At 33.2% G+C, this 23,324-nt stretch overlaps 1 protein-coding gene across 12 annotated transcripts in view; it reads left to right on the top strand.

The window, feature by feature from the left end:
• The window catches only part of LOC132700049 (ATP-sensitive inward rectifier potassium channel 11-like), a 98,333-nt gene that overhangs the window by 36,172 nt on the left and 38,837 nt on the right, over positions 1–23,324 (top strand). For 5 of the 12 annotated variants that reach the window (XR_009618593.1, XM_060667140.1, XM_060667138.1 and 2 more), the window contains exon 2: positions 1,434–1,828. Coding sequence is in view for 5 of the 12 variants with exons in the window: in XM_060667140.1 (XP_060523123.1) it covers positions 1,569–1,828 (260 nt within the window). In the remaining 7 variants the exon portion in view is untranslated. The other 7 variants (XM_060667145.1, XM_060667141.1, XM_060667137.1 and 4 more) reach the window with 6 other exon arrangements.

Below are 23,324 nucleotides of genomic sequence, written 5' to 3'. Positions count from 1 at the left end.
TTTCCTGGACTGGAATATGCGGTAGTTGCATGTTCTGCATATAATCAAAAGTTAGTCCCGTTACTTCTGGCCGTTGAATGCACAGGTTTTGCACGTCTTTAATTTTATTAGAAAATTTCTTTGCCCGTTTTTTATTTTCGCGCAACTATTCTTTTTGCGTTATCGTTAAGGTTCACATCCTCCAGATTCGTTCCATGTCTTTCGCACTCCGAGCAAATATTTCAAATGGAATTCGTATTTGACAAAATTTTCCAGCTCTGGATATTTTGTGACACACAATACATGCATTTTCTTTACATCCAAAGATGCATGTAAATAACGAATGGTTTTGGAAGAATAACGTGAAACTTTGACCGGAAACATCTCAATGTGCTCTTTAATTTTCTGAGTCCATTCCTCGCACAATGTACGAGGTCTATGAGATCCTGTGGTGATTTACCTGCCAAAAGTAGAGTATTCCGGCGCTTAACTTGGGAGTGTGACATGAAGACTTATAAATGCCTGTTTGCATACGGAAATTCGAGCTGGACCTTTCAAAACAAAATAGGAAAAATTTGATTTTCTTTCTTGTTTGTTTTCCGCACCTTTGAAGCGATGTCTTTGGATTGATTTTGCTTCAATGAGTCCAATACGTCTCTTGTTCGTTTTTAGACGTACGGCTAAGTAGCTTGGATAAAACCGATTTTTTATCTTCTTCAGTATACTGTTCCATGCATTTTTTTTGTACAACTAAAAAATAAAACAACTATTTTGAAAGCCACCAAACATATTGTTAAAACTTATTAACTTACCTGCACGCATGTCCTACCGTCTTTGCACTAACGTGCTTCCGCTTTTTAGAAACATATTCCTGACCATGTAAAGTAGCGAAATCCTTTTTCTTTTTATACTACCACTACTAGATTGATTACCTCCATCACTATCACTGGATGACATAATTTGACTTGAGTTTGTTGAAAAATCACAGATATCAAGCTATTTTTAAGAATACACACGCACAAGAAGTAAACCCTGTTAACAAGCAACTAGCTACCATTTTGCTGTTTTTCATTCTCATTCTACGGGTGCAATCAAAATGGCTATCTTACTTTAAAATATCAAAATTTGGACTTGTACGGTTTTCAAACTCACCGATTCAATTATTAAAAACATCAAAACAGATTGCGCACTTGGAGATTTAATTTAAGAAATATAGGTCCTAAAATAGATGAATAATATTAGTAGATAGACCTTCATTCTACTAATGATGGGAGCAAAAAAGGTTACTTCTACTTTAAGTTTGCTAGTGCAATAAATTTAATAATATAAAATTTTAACTTTAATCATCATAAATAAAATTCTCGTTCTTTTTGAAGATGTAAAATTGTAATTTATTATTGCACAACCTGCGGTTCGTAAAAAATTACATCGAATTTGTTTTCCTTGTGTTTCAGATAGATTACATCGCCTTACAAGTTCCTATACTACAAAATAGTATCTACCACCAGTAGACTGTGATATATTGTGCGCTTCCGAAACTGTGATACACCTAACGTAAGATTTACTAACCCCGATAATTTTTATAAAACATGACGAACAACATTCAAAACGTACTGGACCAAGTGAAAGTCGAGAACGAATGCTCAAAATCCACCCGAGCCTCCGGACCTCAGCGTCAGCGACTTTTGGGTAATCGCTCGGCGCCGACGTTGGCTTTGTCGTCTGCGCAGATCCCCGTACCCAAATTGGACAGGAGGAAATCGGACAATAGCCTTTTGGGGTCGCTCAATAAAATTAGGTTGTCGATTGGTGCTAGCTCCAGGGATTACCATAATCACGTTTTTAGCAGGTAAGATTGATTAAATTGGCATAATAATACGAACGATAGAATGGTGCGGAGAAATTCTTTAACTCTATAATTCTTCTTTTTCTATTTTATAACGATGCGTTTCGAGTGTAAAACCCCTTCATTGTTTTGTCACGAAAGGAAGCTATTTAATAATAATAATAATAATAATAATAATAATAATAATAATAATAATAATAATAATAATAATAATGATAATAATAATAATAATAATAATATAGAATCGAATAACCTTCTAAGTATACATCAATCAGGCTTTAGGAAATGCAGATCCACTCTAGATCAAATTCTCCTTGAAAATGCTATCCAAAACACTTTCGCACAAAGACAACACTTAGTCGCTGTATTTTTTGATATTGAAAAAGCCTTCGATATGACTTGGAGGTACGGAATCATAAGAACTCTACATAACTAGGGACTACTACGAGGTCGACTTCCTACATTTGTAACCAGTTTCCTAGAATCCCGTAAGTTTAGAGTAAATGTCGGAACAAATTTGTCTAGGGAATATGTACAAGAAAATGGCATCCCGCAAGGCTCTACTCTAAGCGTCATTCTGTTTTAAATGACTTCGGTAATTGATTGTTCAATTGGTAAAAGCCGATATGTGGATGATTTGACCATCTTTTGTTCGGATAAATCTATGGACGTTATACAACTTCACTCAGAAAACTTCGGTTTTAAATTTTCCGAAGCAAAAACAAAATGTTTGCATTTCTGTCGCCGTAGAAGCTGCCCTGTTAATTGAATGTGTGCAATCAATAAAATACTTGGGACTAGTTTTTGACAAACGCCTGCGCTGGAAAGAAGATATATCTGAAACCATAAATAAATGTAAAAAGATCCTAAACATTATTCAAGCAGTATCTAACATGACTTGGGGAATGAATGCAGAAACTCTTTTGAATATTTATAAATCTCACCTTATCTAAAATAAAGTACGGTAGTATCGGCTATGGCAACGCACGTAAATCTTGTCTTAGCAGTTGGATTCATTCCAGTCTAGAGGAATCCGATTAGCAATAGGTGCATTCCGAACAAGCCCATCTTCTTACTTATGTTGCGAATCTGGGATTCTCCCATCCCCAAAAAAACAAGAACTGGAGTTGGTAGTGCCCTCCATAGCAACGATGGACCTTGCACCCAGCGACAAGTTTTAATTCTGCCGAACTTTACGCTATTTGGCAAGCACTAAGATATACGGGAATATCTCCCAAATAAAATATTTTAATATTTTAGGACAGCTTCATCTCCATCAAAAACATGGAAAACATTTATAGTATGAACTCTATAACCCAAAACATCCTAGCAACAATTGATCGGATCTAAATACCAAGTCAAAATGACCTAGCAGACCTAACATCAAAATTAGCGACCGCAGAACCTTCTGAAAATATCCCTATCAGCTGTTATAATCTGAGTACAAAAATGAAAGAAATATTACTGCACAGAACCCCACCTCCAACCTATGATTACTGTCCTTGAATTAAGTTAACATATTATGACCGAATGCCCTCACTACTTAGGCGTCCGCCTAAAAGTGAAAATGCCGAAAGAAGATGTCTATCTGGCAACCAAACTGAAACGGCAAAAACACTTGAATTTATTAGGCAAACTGGCATAGCTAACCGCATCTAACCCGGACTGCAACAACGGCTCTCGTAAGCTGACAAAACACAAAGGGAACAGCTAATGACCAAGAAGCCGATGTTGTAAAAAAAATAATAATAATAAGCAGACGAGATCCGCCGCATGTGGGAAATGGAGACAGTGGTTGTTGGCCCAATAGTAACAGGGGCCACGGGAGAAATACCAATAACCCTAGAAAGGAGCCTACAGCATCTGGGACTGAATTGGGGCGTACACAAGACTCTCCAAAAATGAGTTGATGAGTTGTTATTAAAAATAGTTCGCGAGCGCTATCAATAAGCGTACCATCTTGTCTCTTGGTCCCGATGAATAAGTGTTTCCTGTTGCGAGGAGATACCTGAGAAAAGGGAATCTATAATAGTAATAGTAATAATAACAATACATCAATTAATGATTAACAATAAGAAAATCAAATATTTGACCTTGTCCAAAAACAGCCCAAAAAATAGCATTAAAATAACTGAAACGAACATTAAATCTTCCTAATATGCATTTTGCTACTGCAAACGGCGGTAGCGTCCGAGAAAAGACTGTTGATTGATTGATGACACTAAATGATTTATCGATGATAATGATATGATGATGACATATAGGGGCGGGTGGGGCAAGGCGGCCCACCTCAATAATTAACCAAATTTTTTTTTTCGTTATTATAATTATAACTTCTGGTTATTTGTACAGCTTATAAATTCTAAAAAAAGCTAGCCAGAAGCTTCGCCAAAATTTGGGTAAATTTAGTTAAAGTCAGTGAAAAATAAATCGACTTGATGGATAAAAGCCACAAGAAATAATTAAAAGCTTAAGTGGGCCGCCTTGCCCCACCTTTTAATATCCTGTGAGAAACAGTGACAACTTCCATAAATCCTTTACTTGCTTGTAACTTGCTCTCCAAATCTTGGTCGAGAATCTAGAGTAAGTTCTAGTCTTTAGCAAATGCAGAATTAATGTTGTTGCTTGCCTCACTAAGGCATTTACCAGAAAAAAAGTCAGTTTAGTGTCGTAGAGGTTAATTCAATTGTGTTTTATCATTTAAAAAAGGTGACACGAATTTTTTCTGTGTTGTTTTCTTTTAAAACCTTTTCAATTTTGTTGTGACATAATGAATAATTTATTTAAATGTGCTTTATAAATTTTTTATCATCCCATCTTATATGTTGATCAATCCGTATCCCCAAATCTTTAGTTACACATTCTCGCTATAATACATATTGATCAAGTTTCATTTCAAACCGTTTCTTAATGAAAGTAAACTAGTCAAAGATTTGTCGTGATATATTGCTACACTCTCATCCGCAATTATTGAAAATCAAAAACATAATCAAATTTTGACTATAATTATATATTAATTTTAATGAGTTGACTCGTTAATTTATTTTCTTTTACTGGGAAAAACTGGGAAAAGACTTGTTAATAGAAATAACTGAGAATCAGGCAATTTCAACAGTTATTTCTTTAATAAACCTTTCCGCTTATAGTGAGTTGGTTGTTGCATTCTCTGACAACTATTTCGCAATAAGCATTAGCAATTTATTTATTCAACAACAAATTAGAGATATTCCAACGCGCGTAGCATAATTACAAATCGAATATACATTTATCTTGTTGCCGAAAGTAAAATCCAAAAATTAATTTGAGTGTAAACGTCATTGGTAAAGATCATCACATTAATCACCATTTACTTAAACGAGAGTACAATAATTATTATGTTGGAAGTGTAAACGAATCATTCGCTTCAATAAAGTTACACAAACAGCCGCCGTTAATTTGCTACACATTTTTCGGTATACAAACTCGGCCTGAATTCGAGTTTATAGTAAGAAAAGTAAATATCTTAAAACAGCTGCTGCGCCCATAAATTACGGTGGGCATGTTTTACCTAAAACTCCAGATAACTGCGGATAACAATCGAACATTCAAAGAGGATTGGTTATTTAACTTAACCTTAACTTTATATATGTTAAATTGGTATTCTCTTTGCACCGGCGTACAAAAAATAAACTATTTACTTGTGGCTAAGGAATAGATACAATTATACCCTCTTGATTCGTAATCGTTTAAAACGACATTTGAACGTTTCAAGGGCGAAAAAATAGACCTGGTGTCTTTCCTTGTACAATGTATATCGATTATGCTTTTTCATATTGTTTTTTGTTAATTAAAATTTCGCAAAAATTATTTGATAGTTTAGATTTTTAATGCTTATTATTTTAATCATAATATTGGTGACTTTCTGTTTCTAAAGAAATATTCCATACAATGCTGGCATCAATATCGCTGGTAATTTAAAAAATATATACTTCGCATGATAAGATGTCTTGTGCTGTTCGAAAACAGCGAAGAAAGTATCTAGTTTTTTTCTTTATCCTGTCTCTCGTAAAGAATTCGTTTCCCAACATATATATGTTTATATAGGAAACAAGCTATTTTTGGCATAGAACATGCCGATAAGAACTTGGCGCATTAACTTCGAAACACCCTGTGTAACCCGGCTTTTTTTGGACTGTTAAAGATATGCTGATCGTACTATACCTACAGTCGTATATCTAGTTTTCATTGAACTTTTACGCATTACCTTGGTTGTGCTTTACTTAATTTTTCATACCATCAGGGAACCAAAGATGCGACTAACCAATGACTTACTTAACTTTTGTGGTAGGGAAAGGGAGAGAAACAGACAAACAGTTCCAAAGTCCTAAGCTACAGTGTTTAGTAAATCTAACACCTTAAAAGGACACTTGTCGCACCCCTGATCGGTGCATGATAGGGCATTTTAGAGTAGGTAGTATAAAAATCACTTATTGATTTATAATAAATTGGCTTATAAAAACATCTCTTCTTAGGAACATTCGCTCAAAATTTCAGATTTTAAATTAATTACATTTTGTTTTTTCCACATTCTTCTTAGGAATATTTAAAAGAAATTAAACATGCATCTGGCATTACAGAGCAGTTGTTTGCTTCTCACTTTCAAAATTCCAGATATGTTGAGGTTTAATGATAAATAAATATATTTTGTTTTTCCTTAACACTTAACTACATTTTATAAAAAGCTTACGTCTACTTTCATATCAACTTCATTATTTATTGTCACTTGCAGAAGAATAGCCTATATTAACATCATCGCGACATGACCACTATATTAAACCACGTGGTTAATGTGGGCATTTATTTATTGTTTTACGTTGAAAAAAAAACATATTTACTAGACTCGATATTTTGAAAATAGCTCAACCTTATTTTTCATATGCCAATCGCCAACAACAGCGTGCCAACAATCATCCAAACCACCGAGACTGAGTATGGTGAAGGCTCCGGTCTTGACCTACAAACCACAGCGCAAATTTTTATTAGCATATTATTTTTTCGGCACTTTTTTTTTAATATGTGATATACTACTATACACCATTAAAATACTAACTACAGCTTACCAACCAAAACTAGTTAATTCATGCTAATTTCTTTGGTTAGATTTAAAAATTAGAATTTCTAAATGTAATGTAGTTCTGTATGTATTACTTTTAAATGAGTTTAATTGTGTTTCTACTGGACCGAACAAATTCTGCATAAATATTTCAGGAATGTTGCTTTTATGTGAAACTCAGTTGGATCTTTATAATCTTCATTAAATTCATTCAGTACACTTTCATGACTTCTACAACTGAATATGTTATAGAATTCGTGATTAGTAATGGCGGTTGTATGGGTTTATATCTATTTTTGACGTTTGCAATTATGAACTTAGAACTTTACTTTCTGATTCCAATATCAGCCTTTTCTTGTTGACTTAGATTAAAAGCGGCAGATATCTACTTAAAACACCATTTTGTGGTTCAAAAGGGAGTTTTTCCTGTCGATTTCGATCTTATTTTACCAAAAACTACATCAACTTGTTTGTTGTGATGATTTTTTATTTTAAGTGTATTTAATTGCTTTTATATTTATTTTTATGTATTTACAATAAATACTTTCATTATTTGTTATTTTTTTCATTAACATTTATATAAAAGAATAAGTTTTATTTATGAATTATAATGAAAACCCAAACACAATTTACAAAATGACAACATGAGCGATACAGCCGCAGCATACATAATGCAGGAAATAGTAATGTTTTTAAGTATAGTAACAAAAATATAATAAATTTTTATGATTTTAGGAATTTTTTACACAATATTTTCTAAAAAATATAAAATTTATTTAGTTTTTGATTCGAATCTACAATGCGAGATGAAGTAATTACCAAAAATGGAAGAGTAATATATGCAATTATATAATGTTTATTGTAACTACCTAAAAACAAGTGTATAATCCAATTGAATTTGTTAGTCCCTTGGATCAATAACCAGATACAATCGACAAGCGAGACGTTCAACAAACCCTAATCTACGGTGATTAATGGCGATTCATAGAAAAGCATCGTAAAATTCGGGGCTGTCAAGACATCATAAATTTTTCACTCATCTGAGTAATTGCAGCATTATAAAGATAAAGATCAGCATGAGAACAGGAAGTTCGTAGATGTAAATTTTCATTGCCATTGTCGAATTCTTATTAGGATTAGAAGCTAAAATTTTATTTTGAAGTGTAAAGGAAAAAATTATCTACGTTTCTTCAGAGGTATATTGTAGTGTATTATAATGATAAATTTAATTTTATCTCAGTATAAAAATTAGTATAAATACAAACAGTAAACGAACATTAGAAATTTATTTTCATTTATCATCATTTATTCTCCTGCGTCAGTTGATAATGAATGGAACTTATCGTGCAGTTTCAGTTAAGCTCTGAAGAAGCCAACAAGGTGATTGGCGAAACGTCAGCATGAGCAATCCAGAAGATTTGTAAATAGTAGCCTATTGTTTTTGGCACAATAAACATTTTTAAATAACCGAAAATCAAGGCAAATTTTGTTTCTTTGGATTTATGTATTACGCACTTAGGAGTAACAAGTTCCTATAATTACATTTCTTGAATTAACTAGAATTGAGACGCGGTTTGTCAATTTGAATCCAGAAGTTGGGTCTATTTTTAGTATTTATAAAAGACGCCTTAACTCACTTTTGCCGAGAATGACATTACCAAAAGACTACAACACGGAAGCATTCCGAGTAACGTGGTGCATACACAATAAACTAAATTTAAATGTTTCCACTATTTAGTTGGCAAAGACTAAAAACCACAAAGTGTTAGTAATATTGCCTATATTTCAACGCTCCGAAGAATAGCTGAATAAGTTGTTTAAATAGTGTAACAGCTTTATTTAATAATTACAAAAAGCAATATTTTTGTGTAGATGCATTGAAAATATTTGGAAAGAGACGGTATCCGTGCATGAAGAAAAAGTAGGCATTAAATAACAAACCATTTATCTCCTAAGATCTGAAATCGAGAGAAAATCTCTACTAGAAACCGGGGGTCGAATTTGATGTACCAGAGGAGGTTAAATAATTGCACTAAAATAGACACAAATGTGAAATCGGAGGTCCTGCAACGGTTCGGTCCTGTTCTGAGCAAACAGTAAAATTTTATTTTATTATTTACTGCAATTTTTACTTTTTTTATTTAAATCTTCTCGCGAGGTTTGATTCTAAAAATGAAAGTATCAAAAACTAAATATAAAATATTTGAAAGTAAAATTTGCTTTCATAAATAACTTCTTTTCACTCCATGGTCTGAAATATGCGATATTAATATATATGTCGCTAATGTTATTGCGAATAATAATTATTGTTATCGATGTAAATGTTTAATTCATTCGAATAATATAGTGTTAACTTCAAGTCTAAATAATAAAGATTTAGTGTGTTAATCATATGTTATTATTTGCATTAGTCCAAAAAATGAAAAACTACTCTGACATGAAACTTGAAAGTATTTTATATTTCTAGCAGAATTTATAACACGATAGATAACGGTATATTATATGCATAACGAATTTTATGTGTAAATAGATGTAATGATTCACGTTGATTTTAAAATATAAATAAGGTGTAATAGCACGCAAGAACGCTAGAATAATTGTTTCTACTAGCTACTCTAAAATACCAATTACTTTAAGATGCTCGTGATACACGTCAGACATTAGTCATGCGTTTGTGAATTTTTGGATGTTTTCGGCTGATTATAGAAAGGGGGTTTGACTTGACTTCTGACCGTCACGTCACACATCACTACGTGTTTTGAAAAAACGTAACCAAAATGTAACGGTCGTAGAAAAAATATAGTATAGTATTAAATTTACCGCAAAAATCCTTGAAAAATCAGAACCTCCTAAATCTAATATTGCAAAGCTTGAACGCAGATAAAGGAAATGAACACAAATGAATATTAGGAAAAGATTCAAAATATTCTTACACACGGATAATATCGTCAACTTAAAAAAAATCTATGGATCGCAATCTTAAATCTGTTATTAAGTCTTCTTCTCTATCAGACTCCGTGAAAAATCTGTCACCCCATATGACTCTAAGATTCCTCGTCTCTACGGACTCCGAAAGATCCACAAACCTGGATTACCCTTTGACCTGTTGTCAGCACCATTGGTTCTTCAACATTTTCTGTAGCAAAATATCTAGCTTCCTCATTAAAACCCCTTATAGGGAAAACTGATAGTTTCGTACTTAATTCCTTTCATTGAACAATTAAAAAGCATTACATTAGATACGCAAGATATTCTAGTTAGTTTCGACGTAGAATCCCTCTTCATCAAAGTTTCTATTCCTGAAACTCTCGACATCATTTCAGATTTCGTGTTCTTTGAGCCTAGTTGATATTTTTCTCCAATGTATTCTTTGCCGCATATGCATGGAATGCTGTGAACTCCTGGCATCTCAAACGGAATTTTATCTTTGACGGACCGAATATGTTGAGAGATTTTTGGACAAGTGGTAAATCTGGTTTTGACGTTATACTTCTTTAGAACTTTTGATATTTTGAATGTAAGAAAGAACCACTGTGGTAAATTGCTTTCGGCCTAATTGTTATTGGAAGGTTGTGGTGAATTGAATTATTAGAACGAAGAGCAGAGGTAAGGTGTTTTAATTCTGGGTTCAGTGACTCGGGCTGAAATAGTTTTACTGCTCTGTAAAGAACAAAGTTGATAACCGATGATTTTTGGGTCGGATGGTCATTTGAACATTCATTAAGGTATCAATCTGTGTACGTAGGTTTTCTGTAAACACAGTGACCCAATGTTAGCTCTAATTTTCTATAGATAAGAATATCTAAGAATGGAAGGTTATTATTAGTTTCCAACTCAATGGTAAAACGTATGTTAGGGTGTATAGAGTTTAAGTGTCTAAGAAAATCTACTACGGTTTCTTGACCATGAGGCCAAGTAACAAAAGTATCATCGACGTAGCGTTTCCATAATTTTCCAGCTTTCTTCTCAAAAGCTTCCATAAATATATTCGCGATGACTGGTGATAGTGGAGAACCAACTAACCAATAGCTGTTCCCGATGTTTGTTCAAAAATTTGACCGTTATAAGAAAAACATGTTCCAGACAAGCATTTTTTGATTATGGTGAGAAGATTTGGTTAGTTTAGAGCCTTAGGACTAAGATAAATAAACTGATCAACTGTTGCCGAACACAATCACGAAACCGGACATAAAATTTTACTCGATAAAATTAAAATTCTTGCATGTAATCAGTTTTTCTACCAACGAAAAATCCGAGAGTCTATATAAATCTATAAACAATCTTAACCGCGACTCAGATCTCTACCTGTCACTAATATTTGAATCAGTCATCCGAGACGGTGTTTATGCCCCTCATTTAGCTCCGCCCCCCTCAAACAATATATTAGCAGGTACAGAGTAAAATGCGAGCCAGTTTCAGTCAAGCTCTGAGGAAGATAACAGGATGTATATATTAGTATTAAAAGTTCCGAAAATACGAGGACAAGGTGATAAGTGAACAAGTATTTTATTACTAGCATAGCTCGATACTTTTATTCCAACGCTTTCCAATTCTTTTATTCCTAGCAACTCATAGGTATTTTCGTGACCCTCAAAATCAAGCATTTGTTTCTTCAAATTTAGAAAGAGGCAATTAACTCAAGAACTCTTTTAGTAGAACCTGTAAGTCACTTGTGCTGGTACGACTACGAGGGCACTAATTAAATTTCTTCTTTGTGATTTAAATTGATGCAGTCAGTAGTTGTCAAATCTTTCGCTGATTTTGATAGACATTTTTTAATCAGAAAATATTGTTTAATCAGCACACAAAAGTCATTTTTGCCAAACTGCCAGACACTGTCTGTTGTGATAAGAGCTGTTCCAACAACACCGTTCTTTAGATTTAAACTGATTTTCATCAAGTAAAAGCCACAGAAAACTCGAATATTTCATAGATTCCTTAAGCAAGAATTTTGGATAAGGTAATGTAAGTCAGATAGAAAAACCATAGTAATTACCTACAATCGATCAATGGATAATGGACGCCACAACAACATCGATATCAGAAAACGCGAAATATTTTGGCCATACTGTAGATGGTTTTCGTGACATGTATTCGCAGCCATTTTTCATTTTCAGGGTCAACCTATACGTACTTCCTGCGCCATTTCCGTCAAATATGATAAATTTTTGTGGTATTGTTCATTTGTGTGGCGGCAATATCACTTTACCTGTTGTGAAAGCGGATATTTATTACCATTAAGGTCGTCGTGATTTACGTAGGTGGAAAATCGTATGGGAAAATAATTGTCCTAAACGTACGGTATTCGACTGGTACAACTACTTGCAGAACAACAGCTGATATCTTGATCGAAGCTAAAAATAAACGTCGTCGTTAGATCTGGGCAGGTACACTTAAATATTTGGGAATCGTTGATATCATTAACCTCGCGTCCAATATCGACACCAAGAAGTTAAAGTGATACATTTTATTAACAATAGCATTTCTTTATTTTATTACAAAAGTTCAAATCCAAACATAATTAACCAAAGTATTCTTCAAGTGAATACTGTACTTATTTCACTACAATTTACTTAATCGCTTTCTTAAAGTTTCTGGTTGTGTTTATACACAGAATGTGTGTGCCTAAATTCCTAAAAATTTTTTATTTTTTACAAACTCAGCGTTTGTTTTATTTAGCCTTATATAATCAGGAATCAGTGTGAGTTGACTTAATTTTGTTCGAAATAAAATCATTTCCGTTTTACTACTAAAATAAAATCATTTCCGTTTTACTACTACTATTATCACAAATTTGTTTCGTCAAATGCATTTTTGGATTTTTTTCTCCATCCACAAACTTTATAATGAAGACATTATACCCATTGGTAGGTTGTTTATAATAAAAAATGAGTAAAATTGATCCTAATATATTATCATAGATATCCATACCCTATTTTCCAAAATTTTCAATTTTAAAGGTTTGCTTTCATTTTGGACAATGACCTGCTGCTTTCGATTGGATTCTCAAGTGGTTTCAGAATAACTTTAGTGAATTGAAAAGTGATATCATTTAATATGCATTGATTTAATTAAAGCTACTTTGAGCTATTCTGGAAAAACTTGCTTACTAAATAACACAAAAATTTTATCATAACCACTGTGTCTTCTTAAATTTTATTGAACTTTCCAGTAGTTCATGTCTGTGTCACAAGGACAAGATGTATTGACTGATTATTTCATTTGATAATGTTTTGGGAAGGAATATGAGTTTGCGAGTTCAGAAATTCTTGGATTTATCAACCGTCAACCTTATTAAAGTTCTTTGCACATTTTTGGGGGAATCTGAAAAATGTCTCTTAATTTAGTTTCTCCTTTTCGTATTAAGTTAAAAGTTTAACACATTCCTTTCTTCTTTTCATTATATGACTTCCAGATATTATTATAATGGATGTGCTTCAGTTAATTGAAGTCACCGAAACAGTATTTTTCAGAAACTCACCTTCAATGGTTATTTCCTGTTGCATATGCATCTGTTGATTTAGAGAAAGATTATGCTGTAAAACTGTAATCAATCGTCAATGTTTTTAGTACATTGTTCAAATGCCGTTGTGTTTTTGGAATAATTTTTTTTTCTACTCCCTTCTGTAAAATACCTAATTATACACCGATTTAGCATGCGGGAACCGTCACTTTAGCATTTGAGTTTCTTGTCCTATGGATCCGAGCTACTTCGGGCATTTTCGGGATATTACCGTACGGATATTTTCGGAGATTTTACCGGACGGCTTGAATTTAAACGTTTGTAAATTCTGACGGTCATCTCATTCCTATTATTTTGCAAAAATGTACCCAAAAACTAACGGTCGTAGAAAAAGTATAGTATTCAATACGTTTGATAAACTTTTTAAGTCACTCGTTTATTAAACACTCGCTCCGCTCGCGCCAAATAAACTAGTGACTCAAATGCCTTTTACCGCATTTATTGCATAACTTACTATTAATCTGCTAACCGATGGGAATTTTAATTTTACCTAATTATTATAAAGGAAGTATGGTAAGCGGCATTTGAGTCACGAGCTTATTTGGCACGAGCGGAGCGAGACTTAAAAAAATTTACCCAACCGCTGCATACTATACGTCAAAATTCAAGCCGTGCGGTAAAATCTCCGAAAATATCCGATTGCTCCAAAACCCGTACCCGGAAATGTCCAAAGTGGCTCGGATTCGCAGGACACGAAACTTACGTGGTAAAGTGACGCTTTCCACACCCTATATCGGTATATAATTAGGTATTTTACAGAAGGAAGGAAGGGAAAAAAAGCATTTTACACTCTCAATGAAAATCTAAAGAACTAAAAATATATGTGCTATTATTAAAAATTTAAGTATTTATCTGCATAAAGATGACTTTCAATTAAATTTGACATTACAATCAACGGAATGGTAAATTTGGTCTAGACACGTTGTCATCAATCAAATTCCGTATTTATCGAATTTTTGAAGAAATGCGTGGGATTTCAATCATATAAATTACATTTATAATAAAGTAATAAATAATCGTTTGACACGTGGAACGAAATGGCCAAATTTGCGGCTTAAAGTACTAGTGCGTCTGTAGCTTAAATTTGGTTGATAAACCGGCGATACTTACAGTTGTAGAGTTTTGAAAATAAATTATTTTTTTTGCGGTTTCTTAGACATTTCAATATGTAACTGGGCGCTAAGCTCGTTACTATTATCAGCAGAAAAAAAAATCAACTTTACAGATGTTGTAAATTAGCATTTATGTTTAGTGATATGAAATATTGAAATATATGAAAAAATTAAATATAAAAACATTAAGGAACGTGATTTATGAGAGCTCAAGTGGAATTTTTTAAATAGAAATAAATAAAGCTTATTATTAATTATTATTATTATTATGCTTGTCAATACCAATTAATACAGTGTTACATGAGTTACAAAATATTTTTCCCAAATAGCTGTTCATAAGCAACTTATGAACATATGTTTGTACTGGGTGATTTATTAGTGTTGGCGAGCTACCATACCTGCCATATTTAGTAGAACCGCGCTGCCAACGATGCTGTAAGAAATATTTTAACTATTTTAGCTTGGCCAAAAACCTCTGGAACATTCTGAGTTAATCATTTTAAGAAAAAAATGAATAAAAATAACATATAAAGCACAAACTATTCATTGGAAAGGAGGCATTTATTTTAAAGTATTTTTTTTAGAAATTGTAGATGGCAGAAATTGTGTGTGTGTGTGTGTGTGTGTGTGTGTGTGTGTGTGTGTGTGTGTGTGTGTGTGTGTGTGTGTGTGTGTGTGTGTGTGTGTGTGTGTGTGTGTGTGTGTGTGTGTGTGTGTGTGTGTGTGTGTGTGTGTGTGTGTGTGTGTGTGTGTGTGTGTGTGTGTGTGTGTGTGTGTGTGTGTGTGTGTGTGTGTGTGTGTGTGTGTGTGTGTGTGTGTGTGTGTGTGTGTGTGTGTGTGTGTGTGTGTGTGTGTGTGTGTGTGTGTGTGTGTGTGTGTGTGTGTGTGTGTGTGTGTGTGTGTGTGTGTGTGTGTGTGTGTGTGTGTGTGTGTGTGTGTGTGTGTGTGTGTGTGTGTGTGTGTGTGTGTGTGTGTGTGTGTGTGTGTGTGTGTGTGTGTGTGTGTGTGTGTGTGTGTGTGTGTGTGTGTGTGTGTGTGTGTGTGTGTGTGTGTGTGTGTGTGTGTGTGTGTGTGTGTGTGTGTGTGTGTGTGTGTGTGTGTGTGTGTGTGTGTGTGTGTGTGTGTGTGTGTGTGTGTGTGTGTGTGTGTGTGTGTGTGTGTGTGTGTGTGTGTGTGTGTGTGTGTGTGTGTGTGTGTGTGTGTGTGTGTGTGTGTGTGTGTGTGTGTGTGTGTGTGTGTGTGTGTGTGTGTGTGTGTGTGTGTGTGTGTGTGTGTGTGTGTGTGTGTGTGTGTGTGTGTGTGTGTGTGCGTGTGCGTTTGCGTGTGCGGGTGCGTGTGCGCGTGCGCGTGGGCTAGGGCGTGAGCGTGTGCGTGTGCGTGGGCCTGGGCGTGTGCGTGTGCGTGGGCCTGGGCGTGTGCGTGTGCGTGTGTGCGTGGTATTCGTGGATTTATATAATTTGACACCTTTCTGTGAAAAAACTAAGCTAAACTAAGCTAAGCTAAGCTAATCGATGTTTGACTTTTCAATTGTTGCTAACTGTAGTTTTCGGTTCTTTAACAAACATAAGAAAAATAGCCGCCATCATAATCTAAATAGTTCCATCCATTTTTTTTATTAAAATATTTTAAGTTTAAGTCTCATTATATCGAATAGAATATCAAATTTAATTAATATTATTATTAATTAATATTAATTAAATTAATAATAATTAATATTAATCTATAATAATTCAAGGTTGAAAATACAATTTTTTATATATTCCTGAATTTATTTGTGTTTCTTAAATGAGTTAGTAGGATGACTAGTTGCATTCTCTCATTATCTTTGTAACCTGTTACTTGTTACTTTTTACCATTTTATATTTTATTTTGATAATTGCTATCAACTTTAGTTATTAATTTTTACAATTCTCTTTTGTTCTTGTTGTGTATCTAAAGTTTAACTTATATTGTAATTGAACTTCGCCTGCTGTATTAATATAAATTTATTAAAGGTAAATTAAATAGAATCAAAAATAACAATATTTACAGTTTTCCTATATTGGTATAAAACTCTTCCATCTTGACTAGATTGTTAACAATTCTAGTAATTTTTTTAGAAACCCCACTACCTCCAACACCTCGTCCAACCCAGAACTTCTTAACTTTTTTAAAAACAATTTTAATGATGGAATTGATGAAAGTATTAAACATTTTTGTAAGTCCATTTTTATCATTTCGCAGATGAGGATTTAAGGCGGAGATTCACAATTTTAACATCATTAAGTACTTTTAAAAAATATCTCCAAAAAATTATTCTGTAAGCCTCCAAGCAGTAAACAATTTAGTAAAAAGACTAAGAATTTATTTTATGTTATTTATTTTTATTTTATTTAATTTATGAAAATTATGTAGCCTTTAAACATTTATTAATGTCACTTTCTCCAATATGCGCAACGTAAATTTATAATATGCCATCCGGCACAACTTAAAGGTTTAGAGAAAATTTTTCATTTGTTTATTTTGTGAATATTTAATTTGTGATTTAATTTAAATTTGTCGTTGTATTCAGCATAAGCATACGTTATTATTATATTATTGACATCAATTTATTGCTACTTTGTTGCCTCACAATGTACAGTATATTGGCCACATAATTATTATATTTTCTTGCACTGTGGAAACAAGCACGTCATATCATAACATTTCTCAATATTTTCGGTTCATTGTCAACAATAACGTTAAGTTTGCCCAGAAACAATAGATTTGAAGGTCGTAATTACTTTTTAGATGATTATCCGTCATACTTTGAAACACACCATACCCATGCAGGAAAGATATCTCGTCACTATTGGCGGTTCCTTCTTCCTGTTACTATAGGATCGGTTATCCGAGTTTTATGAGCACATTTTATAATCTGAGCTGTTAATTGGAGAACCACTTTGGGCAAATAAAACGAACCACGCGGTAATTATTAAAATAGACATCGAAAACGCGGCCAGAAAACTCGTTACACGATTTGTCGCGATGTCGCCATTTCAGTTCGGGTTGAGATTTGAAAATAAGCGAGACGCAAATTTCAAATTTTCGCGATTGTTGTCTCGAATAGGTCGAGGCTTATTGTTTTTAGTTGGTCGTTGATGGTGTTGGTTTTCAGTGTGATAGCAGTCACGCGATTTTTTTTTATATTGATGGCTATTGTCGGAAAATTATTATCTGCGCACTGAATTATTATTGCGACAAATGGCGAATACGAGATGTTGCGAATGAGTGTGCAAAGAGTCTTTTTCAAAACTTGTAGTAAAAGTGCACTCATTGCTGAAATAGGAAACAGCTGAAGAATGTAAATTTATTATATACAAGATTGCAAAAAAATACAGCTAAACAATTTACAAGGTTGTTCAAAATTCAGCAGGAAAGGTTGTGAGTACGTGCTTTTGAGATAGAAATATGACTTTTTTCCTTTCAAGTTAGTTATCTTTTATGCCTACTGTCACGATTTGTTATTAATTCTATTATAAATTGCTTGAAATATTTTATATTATGAAAGCTAAAAGATAATTGTACATCCAATAATATTAATCATAATTTAATAATAGAAACATTTTAGAGACTACACTAATAAATTACACTAATATTGCAATACTTCTTTCTGTGTAGCGATTACATTGGCAAACTATCTTGTGCAGTTCTTGCTCGAAATTCTGAAACAGTTTCCCTTGTTTCGAATCTAGAATAGTCGTTTTCTGCCCGAACCCCCTTTAAGTAAGTGAACCGCTTATTTCTCTCTCTCCGTCCAAGGTATCCTCAGCATTTTCCTGTAGCATCGGAGTTCAAACACTTCCAGCTTGTTTGTTATGCTCAACAATGATATTTTGAAGTCCTACATCAGTTTCACCCATTGCAATCGTATCGTCTGCATATCTTATGCTGGTGAAGTTTTATCCATTTATTTTGATCCTATCTGAAATATTTTCCATTCCCGAATAAACAGTAGAAAAGACAGGTAACGGTATGCATCTCTGACGCTCTCCTTTATAAATTTCTATTCCCTTCAAAGGTGGTAGTTTTTGTTCTCATTTTTATTATTTGGTGGCAATATAGATTCCTTAGTAGTTGGATATTTTTTTATTAATTCCCAAGTTCGCGATGGAATTTATAAGCTTTGCATGCGGCACTTTGTCAAATGTCGACGAATCATTTGCTCTTTTGCTGGTCCATGGATGAAGGAATGCCCATGCTTTTCCTAAATCCGATTGGTTCTCTCGAGATTGCCTATTCGTATCTATTCTGGGTCCGATCGTGGATAATTCTGAAAAGAATTTTGAGGGCACTGCTAACCAATCTGAAGTTATTGCAGTGTCGGCTCTTTGTTTATGGGAATAAATGCATTGTGATTTTTTGGATATTTACTTATATTTAATAACTTATCTATGGATATTGTTTGATCCTGAGCTCTTGCTATTCTTCAATAGATGAATACCTCGTTCAAATTCGCACTTCATTATGGCTATACTGGTTTTTCAAGCCTGTCACACTTTTACTTATTGGAAGTCAGTTTCTGGTTAGTAAATCTGCGTTGACATTGACATTGACAATCCCAAGGAATAAAAAGGTATATTAGCTAATGTTTACTTACTTTATAAAATCAAGGTGACAAAATGTTAGCAACCCTTAAAAACGAAATTTTATATCGAATCCGGATAAATTCCAATTTCTAGTTCTTCATCGACGTTTTAAATATGAGACGCAATGCGAAACAATGTTTAATAAAATTGTACATACAATAATAATTGCAAATTAAATGCAATGCGGGCATGATTTTAATCATCAGTTATGTCTAAGTAGTTTTTGCAAACTGCAGATTTTATTGCGCCATTGGAATTTTTTCAATGCAGCTCTGTCCCCAATTTTTTTTACCATCTCTGTAACGGTGAATGCTTGCCTAGTTAGTATAGTGTTGACACAGTGTGATCGGTTTGTCAAATTTATCAATACCAAAAAGCAAAATTATTTTGTTGTTTATATGTTGGCATTAAAAGTTTGAAGATTTTGATATCATACAAATGGTAACAGAAATTGCTTGAACTTCCCTTTTATTTGCAGTTTCTATTTCATATTTTAATCAAAACTAAGAATAAATATTTTGCGGATTGCCGAAACCGCTCAAGGCGTTGATTTAAAAAAATAGTTACCTATTAAATAAAAATAAATTAGACACGAGACTCTGCAAAAATTTTTGATCTAGAAGTTCATAAAATAATTTTTTGGAAATTTACTTGAAAAAAATAGCTTTTTTTTTCAACTCAATTCATTGATCTCTTGATAAAGTACCATTATATAATATTGCTGGCACTGACATTGCTTATTAATTGACAAGGCAACATTGACATTATTCGATAGTACCGAGCGTTCAATTGTTTTATTACACCATGCATATACCATTATATGCAAACCAAGCTTCCATGGCCTACTCCAAATCTATAGATGTAATTCTAGCACATACATGTGGTCAATCTGGTAAATTTATTTGGTAATGAATTTACAAATTTGGAAAATATATTTCAATTGAACCGAATACGTCGTAATAAATTCACAAGATGTTTGTTTATATATACTTTTAAATTCTAGGTGTTTTAAAATATTCAGACGAACAATAATTCTGTTTTTGTATTTCTAATTTTGACAAATTGATCGCGGTGCGACGTCAAAGCGCGACAAAAATATTTCTAATTATTTACGTTATTTTCAAACTCACGGAGAGGAGGTATCGATTTCCGTGTAAATTTGAAAATAACATCAAAGTTATATCTCAAAAGTGTACATTTTATGGCGCGTTTCAAGGAAAACACAACCGAGAAACTTTTGTTGTTAAATTTTTATTGTTTTTTTTTTACATATGCCATCGATTTGCGTACTTAGAAACGCTGCGGCTAATTAACACTCTACGTGCATTTCACCGCTTTAACGAGCACTTTAAAGTCTGCGGTTTGTGTCCAAAAAATAACTTACGTTCTCCAGGCTCTTTATCATTGTGTAACATTGCGAAAATTACTTTTACTAGGTTTTTTTTATCGTCCCCGGAAAATGTCGACACTATTTTCGTTCAGTTTGAGTTTATATTTAGCGAGTTTCGTCTGTAGTTAATTACGTGTCCAATTAAATAGATGATTTTTTATTGTTTTTTGGCAAAGGTTGCTACAAATTCTGGCTATAACGTGAGTGGGATATGTTAAAGAGCTTGAGATAACTTGTAAACATTAAAAAAAAAATGTCATTAGGTGCAATAACATATATATAATGCAAGAACATCTTGTAATATATACAGGGTTAGTCAAAAGCTGCACAACGGCCATGTATCTTTGAAATTATTAGGCTTAAATTTATAAGATTTAGTAAAATTGGGTTTCTAATTAGGCCGTATCCATTGGCGATATGAGCGACGTTGCCATATATATGATTTTTTCCCTAAGCTAGCAAACTTTCTTATTATAGATAGGCAGAGTATGTTTTTATTACATTTTTTAGATTGGTCTTAAATTTCAAAGTATATTTCATGTAGCATATCCCATACCCAAATTCAACCTTAATAATTTAATCAATAAACTAGAATTTAATATATGAAAGACATAATGAATGATTTTAACGAATGACTAAACTAAAATCACCATCAAAACTATTAAAAAATAAATTAAAAAGTTTGTTACTTTAATGACTTACTGACGTGCTTCTATTACTTGACGATGTCCTAAGCGGCATGTAAATTCCGCTAAGAATTGAAATATTAATGATTGTTGATTGTGGTGATAGGAAACGTTCCTATCCTGTACTCTGCGAATTGTTTCATACTGTATACCCAAATAGACTGACGAAGTCAACTGTAGCCAGATTAGTTACAAGATTTACAATGCCCGGTTTGTAAAATACATGTGAACATGTGACTTAAAATCCCCCTATATGTCTGGCAGGAAATCAAAACTAGCCAAAACTAATCAGTTTTTCATATTTTTAAAATGGGTGTGCCATCTTGAATTTTAATATCGAATCGATCAATTTTTTACAAATTTACTATCAATCATCTATAAATCGTGCGATTTGTTTTGTAGTCAATATCAGCTAAAAAGCTACACTTAACACATATAACTCTCGACCAGGTAAATTTTGACTAAACTAAGCTAATTTCCACAAAACAACAAGTCTGATTGAAATTTTAAGAGGAACCAATCGGCAGAAATCCAAACTAAAAAGACATATATGCGCTCCGTTTTAACATTTATTCTGGGACAATATGGAAAGAAACTGAATATAATATCGTTAGTGAAATCAAGATAAACGTTCTAATTTTCGGCAATTGTTCATTAATTCAGTAATACCAACTATGTAAAATGAATCGAAAAGAAAGGTTATATTATTATGAACTAATAAACGCGTACCTCTTCCAATTTGTTTTTTGCTTGTGCATTTTAAATAATAACATAACTTGTGTCAAAGATAAGTCGAGTTTACGTCGTAGAAAGTGGGGCTGGTACACGCTGAAGTTTACAAAACTTCTTTATGGTATTTTGAAAATCTTATGCGACCCTTCTCTGAAATAAGTTCACCTTTGGGTTCTCTTATCACCGAGGTTTCACACATATCTGACAAATTCCAAGCACAAAAAGTAGAAAAAAAAGAATCAAATATAAACTTCAAAGCCAGTTGCTAGATAGATACAGACCTACGCAAACGTAATGTAGTGTAAATAAAGAAGAACTGGAAAGTTGGGCCTTATGATATTGAACTAAAACTTCCCCAAAAAAACACAATTTTTGGTTTCGTAAAGGACTAAAAACTGGTAAGTTTGGGGTTCTTTTAAATAATAGGAAATTGAATATATTAAGAATGCTGGTCCATTTATAGCACTAAAAGCTATTCTCCATATCAATTAGGCCAAGACAATTATAAGTCAACTTCAGACTGACTTAGGACTGGCATAACGTCTTCCGTTTTATACCAAATTATTCAAACATTTTACAAACTAATATTTATATGACGTAATTTTCAAATATTGATGTTTTTTTACCTCTCTCTTCATATCCGGTATAGATTAAAGCCAGTCAAAATAAAAATTCATTCTTTCAAAAGTTTTAATTCAAATATGCGAAAATTATCTGAATTTTTACAAAAGTCAATACTTTATCAAAGCTGCTTTCGATCTTCTTCTATCTAAAAATTATTAGCAGCATGTCATCAGTTCTTTACTTTTTTATACGGGCCAAAACAAAAATAGACAAACATAACCTGAAAATATTATATTTTGGCTGAACTGTTAAATGACATTTTGAGGCGTCATTTCTTTCATTCATTCATTCCAATTTAGATCCTTTTTTTGACGCAATTGCCGATACTGGTCAAACCAAAATACCCATTGGATGATGCAATATCGTACCCAATATACCTAAATATATGTGTTGGAATAATTAGTGGAAATATTATAGGTCCTTCCCCCAATTAGAATATCATAATTAGTGAAGCAGGGATGGTTGATAACCGTGGGTGATTTCAACTAGATAGCGCATCTTCCATTATACACAAAATGTAAGAAAGTACTTGAATCAAAAATTTCTCGAATCAGACGAAGAGAGACGAGTGGCCGCCTAGGTCACCAAATTTAAATCCCTTTTATTGTTTTCTTTGGGGTCGCCTTAAAACTAAAGTGAACAAAACCAACACTTTGACTGGCTTAGAAAAACAGATAAGAGCCCAAATTTTAACTATAGCAGCAGAAGGACGTCGCTTTGAGCATTTTGCTAA

This window comes from Cylas formicarius, unplaced genomic scaffold (assembly GCF_029955315.1).
Source record: "Cylas formicarius isolate icCylForm1 unplaced genomic scaffold, icCylForm1.1 PGA_scaffold_3__17_contigs__length_32017465, whole genome shotgun sequence".
Taxonomy (NCBI): domain Eukaryota; kingdom Metazoa; phylum Arthropoda; class Insecta; order Coleoptera; family Brentidae; genus Cylas; species Cylas formicarius.
The sequence above is the reverse complement of the archived record's forward strand: the minus strand, read 5'-3'. Positions and strand labels throughout refer to the sequence as shown.